At 36.4% G+C, this 12,527-nt stretch overlaps 1 protein-coding gene across 4 annotated transcripts in view; it reads left to right on the plus strand.

The window, feature by feature from the left end:
* The window catches only part of FGF12 (fibroblast growth factor 12), a 560,960-nt gene that overhangs the window by 362,339 nt on the left and 186,094 nt on the right, over positions 1-12,527 (plus strand). For all 4 annotated transcript variants that reach the window (XM_029939632.1, XM_029939633.1, XM_029939631.1 and 1 more), the window contains one exon: positions 7,003-7,106. In XM_029939632.1, the coding sequence (XP_029795492.1) occupies positions 7,003-7,106 (104 nt within the window). The remainder of the gene's footprint in view (positions 1-7,002; positions 7,107-12,527) is intronic.

The raw sequence follows: 12,527 nt of genomic DNA on the forward strand, positions 1-12,527 counted from the left end.
TAAAAGTAAAACTACTTAATATGAGATCTACTCTTTTGACATATTTTAAAGTGCACAGTATAGTATTGTTAACTATAGGCACCATGCTGTACAGCAGATCTATAGAACTTACTCATCTTGCACAACTGAGATGTTATATCCTTTGGAAAACAGCTACCTGTTTATGCCCCTCCCTCTAGCTCCTGGCAACCACCATTCCACTCTCTGCTCTCAGGGGTTTGATTATTTTAGATACACCATGTAAGTAGAATAATGCAGTGAAATGATGCAGGACTGGCTTATTTCACTTAGCAGTGTCCCCAGATTCATTCATGTTATTGCATATGACAAAATTTTCTTTTTTTAAATGCTAAATAATAAATACTCCATTGTATATATATAAACACACACACCCCACATTTTCTTTATCCACTTATCCATATATGGACATTTAAGTTGTTTCTATATCTTGACTACTGTGAATAATGCTGCAATGAATATGGGAGGGCATGTATGTTCTCGAGATCCTGATATCAACTTTCTCCATATATCTCAGGAGTGGGATTACTAGATTATATAGTGGTTCTTCTGCATTTAATTTTTTGAGGAACCTTCATCTGTTTCTATATTGGCTTCACTACTGTACATTCCCACCAGTAGAATACAAAGTTTCCAATTTCTCCACATCCTTGTCAGCTCTGTTTGTTTGTTTGTTTATTCATGGTCATTTGAGGGATGCCTCGGTGGCTCAGTCGGTTAAGCATCCAACTCTTGATTTTGGCTCAGGTCATAATCTCATAGTTCATGAGTTCAAGCCCTGCATCAGGCTCTGCTCTAATAACATAGAGCCTGCTTGAGATTCGCTCACTCCCTTTCTCTGCTCCTCTCCTGCTCATTCTCTCTTTCTCAAAAATAAATAAATAAACTTAAAAATTTTTTAAAGAAATAGTGGTCATTTGAACAAGTATGAGATAACATTTCATTGTGTTTTGATTAGCATTCCCTGATAATTAGTGATGCTGAACATTTTTCATGTATCTATTGGTCATTTGCATATTGTCTTTGGAAATATGTCTATTCACGTCTTTTGACCATTTTTCAATTGAGTTATTTGGACTTTTACTATTAAGTTATAGAAGATACTTATATATGTAGAATATTAACTCCTTATCAGTTATATGGTTTGCAGATATTTTTCCCCCATTTTAAAGGTTACCTTTTAATTCAGTGGATTGTTTTCTTTGCTCACAGAAGATATTTAGTTTGATGTAGTCCCACTTGTGTATTTTTGCTTTTTTGGCCTGTGCCTCTGGTGTTATATGCAAGAAATCACTGCCCGGACTAATGTCAACAATATTTTCACCTTCATTTTCTTCTAGGAGTTTTATAGTTTCATGTTTTGTGTTTGGACTTTTAATCAATTTTGAGTTATTTTTGTGTACAGTATAAAAAAGAAGTCTGATTTCATTCTTTTGGATATGGAAATCCAGTTTTCCCAGCACACTTTGTTAAAGAAACTATCCTTTCCCTTCATTACTTTTTTCTTTTTTTTTTTATCACTTTTTTAATGTTTATTTATTTTTGAGAGAGACAGAGCACGAGTAGGGGAAGAGCACAGAGAGAGGGAGACACAGAATCAAAACAGGTTCCAGGCTCTGAGCTGTCAGCACAGAGCCTGACACAGGGCTCGAATCCACGAACCTCAAAATCATGACCTGAGCCAAAGTTGGATGCTTAACGTACTGAGCCACCCAGGCGCCCCTCATTACCTTTTTCATATACCTTTTCCATGTGGTTTAGTGATTGGGTTTGCTATGGATCCCAAGAATACCAACTCCATTATTTCAGTTTTCAAAATATAAGAGATTTACATAAAAGTTTAGAATGAGATATTCCTTTTGGAAAGGACAATATTGAGAAGATGTCTTAATGTTAGATTTGTTGCCTGGACTTTCTTTGGCTTATAATTATAGTCTTCAGCAAATGTTTACTCAGTATAAATGAATGAATCCTGATTATAAATAGAATATATATTACTCTGTTTATTCTCTCAATCTCTCCCTCTCTCTCTTTCTCTCTCTCTCTCTCTCTCTCTCTTCTGTTTCTGTCTCTTTTTTCTTCCTCACACACTCTCTACTCTCCATATTATACAGGTGTGGTTTAGATGTGAAATATGTTTGGGGAGCTTACATTCTATTTGTGGTTAGGACAGAAACATATTTTTTAAGGAAGAAAATTATAAATTGTGGTGAAAACAGTCTAGATTCAGGATTAGGCAGTTTAGGAGTGAGAGAAAGCACTTGGTATTTGGTGTGTCATGTCAAGTATGGCGAGAAGTTCAGTGTGAAGATATGGGAAGAGCAGCATTCCAAGCAGAGAAAATGAAGTAAGCAAAACATGGATTTAAAGAGTAGGAAGAGGGAAATCAAATTACTAAAAGCAGTAAATAAATATATTAGAGGAAATAGTACCAAGTAGCAGAAACATGTGCTGTGACTATATATAATTTTGACTTTCAGGCTGAGATGTTTTAAGTTTTTAATTTCTTTTTGATTTTAAGAAAATGTTGATCTTAAAAAAACAATCAATTTTATTCCATTGAGAAAAGCAAAAACTCTGGAAATGTGTCTTTTCATGACCCTTATAATCAATAAGATTTAATGAATGTAAGATATGTACATATAATTAGGATATAAATTGTAGAGAGCTAGCCTCAAAAGTCTTCCATTTCAGGGATGGAGACACATGTATAAACAAATGACTATAATACCATGTCCCAAATGCTACTATAGATACACCAGTATAGTTATATATCAGTATATCAGAGATAGACTGATGAATCACACAATTATGGAAAAGGAAACAGCCATCTTGAGATGTTTGGGTTTGGGTAAGGCTTATGGTGCAGTTGAATAGTAAAGACAGACTTTTCAAAAAGATAAGAAAATAAAATAAAATTTAGCCTAGTTAAAGATCAAGGGGAAACTTAAGAAATGGGGAAACTCTATAAAGCTGGTTTTGGTGAATGGAATGCATGAGTCGCAGGTGATAAACTGGAAATCACATTTGAAGCCAGATTGCAAAGAGTGCTAAGGGTCAGAGTAGAGACTTTGGATCCATCCACAGTTGGTGTAAAGACCCAAGGGGTTGTAAGCAGGGAAATGGCATGAATAGATGGCCAGGCACTTGGACAGCGGTGTGGCTCACAGTTCCTATGAGTTGGGGCTGTGACTTCGAGGGTGGAGAGGAAGATTGGAGACATGGAGGAATTCTCATGAGTAGCAAAGGGCTTCTGTGAGTTAGAGCCTGTGCACTACAATGAAGATAAATAATAGATAGGAGTAAGTCATTTGCCACTTTTCAAGATTTTAGGCAGATGCAGACCTTCCCAAAGAGAGTAGTTTTTAGTGTTTATCACTAAAAATTTAATTCCAAAATGTTTACTGATTTTTTTTATGGACTTGCTAAATCTCCCGAGGCATACCATTGAAAAGCCATTATCACTTTTCAGTTTGCGTAGAACTTTCACAGTTTCTGGCTTTTGTCCCTGCCTGGCTTTAGAATTTTCACACTGTCCTCAGGTATGAAAAGCTTTATAGTTGCTTTGTTACGACTGTTTCAGCTAAATGGATCACTGTTGTTAGCATTTGTCCTGAGAAATCTTTAGGTGAGAAAGATGTTCTGCACAATTTTGGTTTTCAGTGTTTTTTTTCATAAGGATTTTTACTGAACTTAGTATTTTACGTAGTCGTATTTATTTACAATGTATAAGTACCTTACCTTTAATTGGTACCTTACATATTAACTCTGCTTTCTTTACAAGTTAGGATTAGGGTTGGCTTTGCATTGCACAGACTAAAATAACAAGACCTTATTTTTCTCACATAAATGCCAGACCCCTAGGTAATTGCTGGACTGGTGCCATTGCTCCACAAAGTCCTCAGAGACCCAGCTCCTTCCAGCTCACCTACCACCACTCCCTGGGGGGTAGTCATTGTTTTCATGGTCTCTGAGTGATCCAGCCACCACGCCCCCACCCCAGTGAGCACAACAGTAAGGCAGATAGTTGAGAAGACAGCAAAGGAAACCTATAAGCTATCTTTTTTTTTTAATTTATTTTGAGAGTGAGAGTGAGAACAGGGGAAAGACAGAGAGAAAGAGAGAGAGAGAGAATCCCAAGCAGGCTCCATGCTGTCAGTGCAGAGCCCAAGGCAAGGCTCAATGCCATGAACCATGAGATCATGACCTGAGAGTCGAATGCTCAGCCAACTGAGCCCCCCAAAAGCCCCCCGTAAGCTGTCTTTAAGGAAAAGGTCTTCAAGTATACAGAGACCCTTCTTGCCAATATGTCATTGAGATGGGTCCGCGGCCACAGTCAGCTGCATGACATGTATGGAAAGGGAGCTAAGTAGTCTTACTTTGTGAAAAGGCAAGAATGGATATTAGGAGAAATTAAACTTAAAAAGGAAAGAAGGAGGAAACACAATATTTTAGGCAGATAACCACATGAGAGAGGCAGAAAACCTTTGTTCAAGTAGAATTTCACTTGTTTGTCCTTCTAAAATTAGGACAATCATTCTGTCCTAAATGTTCCATAGTGTTGGTGGTTGAGGGTCAAGTACAATGATGAATTTATCAACACTTTGAAAATTAAGTGTTGCACAAAAATGAAGTATTGTTTTTTAAAGTATTAAACAATTCTGATCATAAACTTAATAGATATCAGTGAGACAATGTCAGGTTTTACATTTTGCCCTATGGTAACCTTATTTAACAAGCAGAAGACATTTATTAATGACAAATAACTTTTATAGAGAGAGAATAGCTCTCTGTTTATGAAACACTTTTAAGTATATGATAATACATTTGATTCTTCTATAAACACTAGAGTAAGGATTAATATGTTCATTTTACAGATAGGAAAATTAGAGGTTAAATGAATGGCTCAAAGCCATGTAGCTTCTGACTGGTTAGTTTAGGAACTATGTTGTCTGCAAACCTCACACGTTTTTTGTAATTTGTTATTGTGTGAATCTTTATGCATCACACTCCTTGTTTTGCATTTGGCAAAGTTTAGATGTCTATGACTGGAGTGACAGACATTCGGATATTTATCCCTACTTTATCTGCATGGTGTTTATTCTCATTTATCCCTAGTATGAATCAAATCTTCCAAACTACTGGTCTACACACACATACATTATCCTCCAGAATCACCTAACCTCCCATCCCCCCAAAATGTTTTTCTGTTCTTGGCTTACTCAAATTCTGCCCTTTTTTTGAAGTGTCAACCTGGGCCCCATATTCCATGTGTAACATTTCCTGAATATTTCAGGCCACCCAGATCTTCCATTTTCCTGAACTTCTGTAACATAGAAAATATATATAGAATGCATATATTATATTTAATTATAGAAATAAATTATACACTGTATCAGATTATTCCATATGTCTTAGCTTTCTCTCCCAAAGTAGGATTTAAGGTCTTGTGCTTCTTAAGTTATTTCAGTAGTGCAAGGACAGTGGTAAGAGCATATGAAGAACAAAAACAATTCCCATTCAAATTGGCTAATGATTCTTGAGCATCTCCTAAGATTTAGTCTCAACTGTCATGACAAATGAAGAAATAGATTCAAAGAGGCAAAGAGACTGGTCCAATGTCAATCATCTAAGATTAGAAACCTGTGGTCTAAGTCTTGATCCTCCACAACCATCAACTGAACATTTGACTGAAAGCCAAATTGTCTGTGTGTGTGTGTGTGTGTGTGTGTGTGTGTGTGTGTGTGTGTGGTTATTTAGGTTACCATTCTAAGTTGAGAAAAACCCAGAATAATCAGTCATTCCAGGTAGCCCTTGGTTGGATTTATATATATCTTATATTCAACACTAAGAAGATGACCAGAACTATTGGAAATTTTATCAGTAGAAAAGAGGGATAAACATTTCCAACTAAACCCGATGTTAAAGTGATCTACAGATACATTCTGTTATGCATGCAGCCATGAGATATTTAGTTCATAGCCATGTCGCCATCTGTAGAGCCTAACTATATGATTACTTTCTTCCCTTATGTAATACGAATTATTTCAGCGAAGTGGCAATGTTAATGCTTATTCTCATTTTGTAATCTCAACAATAACTAGGGGAGTGCTAGGAAGATGTAATTCATCAAAATATATTGTTGGAAGAAAAATAGATTATCTTCTTATTTTTCTTTCTGGTATTTGAATACCTTCTTCAAGTAAACATGTAGACTGTTCAGTGATGGACAACCGAAATATTTAAAGACCATAAACCTGTTCTTATTACATCTTAGGATACTGAGTTAAATTTAACAAGCTAATTTTTAATGGTTTTAGTGGTTTTGCACATGTATTATACATATGTGTGTGTGTGTCTTCTGAGATATATGTATATTAGAGCTTAAGCTATCAATTAGTGATAACATCTGTCTATGTATCTATATTTACATGTAAAATAATTGAACTATAAAAAGAAGTGCTCTCATTCTACCAATGTAGCTAAAAATGAGTCAGTGATTTTTATGTTTATCTTCTGTTTTGAAGACAATGTTCAAGACCACAGGGAAAAATCTGAATACAAGAAGCTTTGGCACAGGTTATAAAGATCATATTTTATTACCATATATGACTACAATTATGTTTTCCCCTATTGAGAATGTTTTGGTTCACATTGTTTATTTGTTTGAAAAAAATCATACTACACTGTTTGAGTATGTATTCATTTTGTGAAGCAAAAATGTGGGGCCCATTGAGACCTTGTAATGTTACCCCTTTATTACAGATGAGTTTATGTGATTTACCTGAGGTCACATAGGTAATTAAAAGTGGTGCAAAGATAAGAAGCCCATTCTCCTCACCCTTTGACCTCCAGGCTCCCTCTCTCTCCCTACTAATTTCAGTTTATAGGTTTTAATTCTCAAAAGAGTCCTCTTAAGAGGCAGGGTGATTTATTCAAAAGATCACTGATTCTTTCCTCTCCGTCTTCTTTTTTCCTCTGTAGCCCTCTTCAATCTAATTCCCGTGGGCCTGCGTGTGGTGGCCATCCAAGGGGTGAAGGCCAGCCTCTATGTGGCCATGAATGGTGAAGGCTATCTCTACAGCTCAGTAAGTACCTTGGACACTGTGTGTGCAAGCACTGTGTGCATTGAGAGGTAGTGGAGTAACTATTCTTTTAAGGAAGAAAATTAGAAGTCAAAGTTATTTTGTATTTTCTGACCCAGTATGTCAGGATTTTATTAAGATTTTATAATTTACAGTTCAAAGGATCATGTCTTGTTGAGAAAGACCTAGTTACTGTCTATGCAATATAAATTTTATTTGTCTGGCTTCCACATCTAGAGGATAATTGTTGATCTTTCATATTTTACCATTCTGTGTAATTCAAGGGGCAGGGCATTTTTTCCTTTCTCCTATTACTACCCCTGTAAGCAGAGGATGGCTAATGCAGTTAAATTATTCAGTTTTTCTGAGAGTCTTTTGTGTCTTATTGTGGAGAAAAACTTTCAGAATAGGTTGTGTTTCATTTGTATTTATTGAATCTGTTCAATACCCAGTATGTCAGATTCCTGGCATAATTTATCACTTCAAAAACAATGTGAATTTATGGGGTGAGGTCTGGATTAGGGGCTGGATAATTGAGTTTTTTCATATTTCAGGTATTATTTCTCTTTGGGCAAGTTACTCCCCCTCTTGGCTTAATTTCTGGACCTTTAAAGTGAGAGTGTTGGACACTGGGTTGTTTAACATCTCTTTTATATCCCCAACTGACAAAATTAGGTAGCATCAGTGACTACATTATGAGTACTGACATGCTGGAAAGTGGTTAACTCTCATCTAATGCCTATTTGACTCTCAAGATAATAATTTATGCATTGGGAGAATATGACTGCACTGAATGTCATTATAGATACATTCTCTCATAAGGGAATATTTGTAGTTCATGAAGAGATACCCTGGAAAATCATGGTTAAAGATTTCCACCCTTACTTTGTATGATCTCAATAAACAGCATCTTCAGGAAGTTCACAAATATCTACTAGATTCTAAATTAAATATTAAACTACTTTTATTAAACTTTTTTTCATATTCAGTTGAATGAATCTCTGCTATACTCTTCTTTCTTTTTAGTAATACATCTGCCATTCATATTAGGATTTTTATTCCTGAGCATACTCAGATCTGAATTTGTATTCATATACTAGATGTGTACAAACATACTCTTTCAACAGTTCTATTAAATATAATACTTACAGATAAACATATTTTTAGTTAAAACAAAAATTAGCCTTCATTTTTAAGGTGACATAATTCTAACAGTTCTTAATGTCTAGTCATTATGTCTATATTTTAAATATAAAAATTAAAATAAACAAAAAAGATAAAAGGTTGTTGTTTTGAATAATTCCAATTAGTTAAACTTTAAAAAAAAGTTTTCATGGTAGTACAAACTAAAACATGGAGATAATCTTAAGAAAATATTGACTTTAAGGATTTTACTAGTCATCAAGTAAAGAGCTAAAACTAGCACTTATGCAAAAAAGATGGATTTCAGATCTTTGGAGCAGAGTTTATTTCCAAAGGTTCAGGAAGAAGAAAAACACAGAAAGTATGACAACAGTATTGTCAGCACAGGACAGTGTGTGTGTGTGTGTGTGTGTGTGTGTGTGTGTGTGTGTGTGTGTGTGTGTAGGGAGTAGGGGTGTGGAGAGGCCACCCTTGTGTGTGTGTGTGTGTGTGTGTGTGTGTGTGTGTGTGTGTAGGGAGTAGGGGTGTGGAGAGGCCTCCCTTGTTGGGTGCAATGCCAAAGTTCCTGAGAGCAGCCTGGATATTCCGTAGGACTTAAGTAAACTGCATACTCTGAAGTGTGTTCAGAGATGGATTCTTTTATCATTCTTGCTCAGAACTAGGAATAAGGCACAGAGGGCTTGAACCATAGGAGGAGTTTTAAGAAATTTCTGACTAATTTTACTGTGGGTGCTTTTTTGTAAAGGAACAAATGCTTTAGAAATTCAAAAATTACCTGGTGAGTTACCTATTTGGGGTGACCATATACTCAATTTCCCCTACTCTTAAATAAAGTTTGCCTCATACCAAGATTACATAATTTCCCTCTGCTTATGATAGAGGCTACTGAAAACAGTTTTCTTTGATTATTAGTATACCAATGCTGACATAGCTCATCAGGATTCCTACTTTCAAAATCATCCTCTTTTGGATAGAACTAATAGAAGTGCTGATATTTAATCTAATCTAATCTAATCTTTTTTTTGTTTTTTTTCATGTTTACTTATTCTTGAGAGACTGGGGCGGGCCGAGAGAGTGGGATACAGAATCCAAAGCAGGCTCCAGGCTCTGAGCTGTCAGCACAGAGTCTGACGCAGGGCTCAAACTTGTAAACTACAAGATCATGACCTGAGCTGAAGTCTGACACTTAACTGACTGAGGCGTCCTGGTGTTTAATTTTAAATAGTAGGCACAGGCCTGAAGATTTTATTACCAGACTAGAGACTAGCTGATCCTGGGGTAGGCAAACCTGAAAAGGAATTGAACATCATGGCTCCATCACTACTGCAGTACTGCTTGGCTGTGTGGCATGCCTCAGCAGGAGAGCACCAGCGCAGCCAGGGCCTGGGGGTCGGTTAAAAGCAAGCTATTAACACAGGTTTTCTTGAGGTGTTTTGGTGTATATTAAGGCTTGGAGTTTTTATTTATTTATTTATTTTTAATGTTTTTTTATGTCTTTATTTTATTTTGAGAGAGAGGGGCAGAGAGCAATCAGGGGAGTGGCAGAGAGAGAGGGAGACACAGAATCCAAAGCAGGCTCCAGGCTCAGAGCCTGATGCAGGGCTTGAACCCACAGACTGTGAGATCATGACGTGAGCTGAAGGTAGACACCCAACCAACTGAGCCACCCATGTGTCCCCCACGCCCCCTTTTTAAAAGCAGTTTCCTACTTCATGTTAAACAGTATGGTTAAGCACATCAACAGGGACCATAGCCAGTACCTGGCGGAGATGGAGGGCTGGCGTGTGGCTGGAGTATAGAAGCTACTTAGAGTCCCAATGGTATCATTTATCTAGCGTCATTCACCTGGTTTGGGTTCATTTTAAAACTAGGAATTAATTCTCTGTGACTTCTGATTTCTTCCTGTCATCAAGAGACAGGAACGAGTGGTAAAGATGGAGTGACTGCTGAGTAGCATAGAGTGAAAATGTTAATTCTGAAAAATCTGTTTTGATAGCTGAATTTAATTTATGTGTACTTAGTGAGATTGTTGATGCATCTGGATTTGTTTTTATCATTGTAGTTCAGATTTTTTCTTTTGCTTGTGTTTTTTTTTTAATTTCCTTGTGTTGACACTTTTTCTATTTTTATCCTTCCAGTGGTTTGTAAATGTAGGTTATAATTCTATGTCTTTAGTGATTTATCTTTACTTTTTAACATGCACGTATAAATACATAGTCTGCTCGGTATTTTTTGTTTCTGTCCTCATTCCAAACAGCTGGTGACCTTAGGATGTTGTCTTGCCTAGTAAACACCACCACCCTTTTTGCCAGTTTGATTGGTGAAACTTTAAAATAAAATCATACATATGATTAGTTATTATTCTATACCTAATAGTTAAATTTACCAATCTTGAAAATAATTTCTATGCATATAGTTTTTGGTTTTATGTATGTATCAAATTTGGCCCAAAGAAATCTTTGTTTCGGGTATGAGGGTGGTGAATTGGCTTTGTCCTGGCATTTATGAACATGCCTTCCTTTTGCTTCCAATCTTGAATTACAGTTCAGACTGCTATAAGACTCAAGTAGACCTGTATTTTCCCCAGGACTTTGAAAATTATACTCCACTGGTGTCTGACACCTGTTGTTGAGTATGAGAAGTTTGCCATCGGTTTACTATTCTTTCCTTTCTAGGTAATCTATATAGGAAAGCAATTCTCTTTATGTTTCATGTTATGCAAATCCAACTATAATATCTTCTTGTGAATCCATCTTAATTTACCTTGTTAGAAACTCAGAATGCATTTTTAATACAATGATGCATATTTCTTCAGTTCTGAGGTATTTTAACTCTTAACCCATGTACATTTCACTTCTCTATCTTGATGCTAATGTTCAGAATGATTTATGTTAGAAACTCAAATTCATCTACTCTAGAATTAATGCCATCTAATTTGTGATTTCAATCACTATGTATTTTTCATTTTTGGATGTCTGATGGTTTCTGAGTAATATCTACCTGATCCTGATTGATTTCTTCCTGTTTTTACTATCTGGGTTTTTTTTTTATAGAAAGTTATTAGCTCATTTGTCTCTCTGAGCATTCCTATAATACTTTGTAAGACTTTTCTGTATGCTTAACATCTTTGGAAATCAATTCATAGTTTAATCAGTGATTTTTTTGGCTACCATTTTTAGAATTGGTTTGGAATTATTAGAATTTAGAATTTGTTCTTGATCTGTTTGTTATTCGGTCTGCAAGAATATTTCTCTCCCCCCACCCCATGATCTTCTTCCTCTGAGGTCTGCCCTCGCTTTGTAGTGATTTGTTGTTGTTTTTGTTGCTGCTGCTATCCAGCCTTCAGTGGCCCTAGTTTAGAATAATATTTGAGTCATTTCAAGGCTCCTATCTAAGGTAATTTTGGGGTTAGGGAAGGGGGCCTGGGCTAGGGTATGGCTAGGTCTAGTGCCTTTCATTGTGAGGCTGTGTCTGTCCCTGGATCTTGTCTAAAGCACTATCAGCGTTTTTATTTCAGCCTCTTTAGAGTTGGAGAGGAAAATACTCCCAACCACTGGGGAGCAGGTAGCCTGGCTGCAGCCCCCATCCTCCATAGAGGGCTTTTATTCCCATGAACTTGATCAGAGTGGAGCTCTGGGGCACACCACCAACTTCAGAATATGGAGCTTTCCGGCTATAACCTGTGTAGTGCTTTTTTCCATTCCATAGGGATGCGTAGCTTACTTTGAACCTGGTTATGTCATTTAGATCTTACATTTTTATATTTTATTCATCATTGCCAGCTATTTTGAGCAGTGTGGGTGCCAACGTAGTCTGAACTTGTGCCTTTCCCCCTTCTTTTTAAAAAAAATTATAGTAAAAAAACATAAAATTTACCATCTTGACAATTTTTAGGTTAGCTGTACACACACTGTTGTGCAAAAGATCTTGAGAAATTTTTCAGCTTGCAAAACTGAAATTCTATACCCATTATCAATATTTCTTTTCTCCCTCCCCCTCCCCTTGGCCTCTGGCAAACAACTTTCTACTTTCAGTTTCTGAGCTTGACTGCTTTAGATACCTCATAAAAGTGGAATCAGGTAGTATTTGTCTTTTTATGATTAACTTATTTCATTTAGTGTAATGTCTCCAAGGTTCATCCATGTGTAGCATTTGAAAAGGTTTCCTTCTTTGTAATTTTTTGAGAAGCCGCCATACTGGCTCCCACAGAAGCTGCATCACTTTGCATTCCCAACAAGCGGACAGAGGTTTCATTTTTTCCATATCTGCACCAACTTTTGT

The sequence above is a fragment of the Suricata suricatta genome, chromosome 5 (genome assembly GCF_006229205.1).
Source record: "Suricata suricatta isolate VVHF042 chromosome 5, meerkat_22Aug2017_6uvM2_HiC, whole genome shotgun sequence".
In the NCBI taxonomy this organism is placed as follows: domain Eukaryota; kingdom Metazoa; phylum Chordata; class Mammalia; order Carnivora; family Herpestidae; genus Suricata; species Suricata suricatta.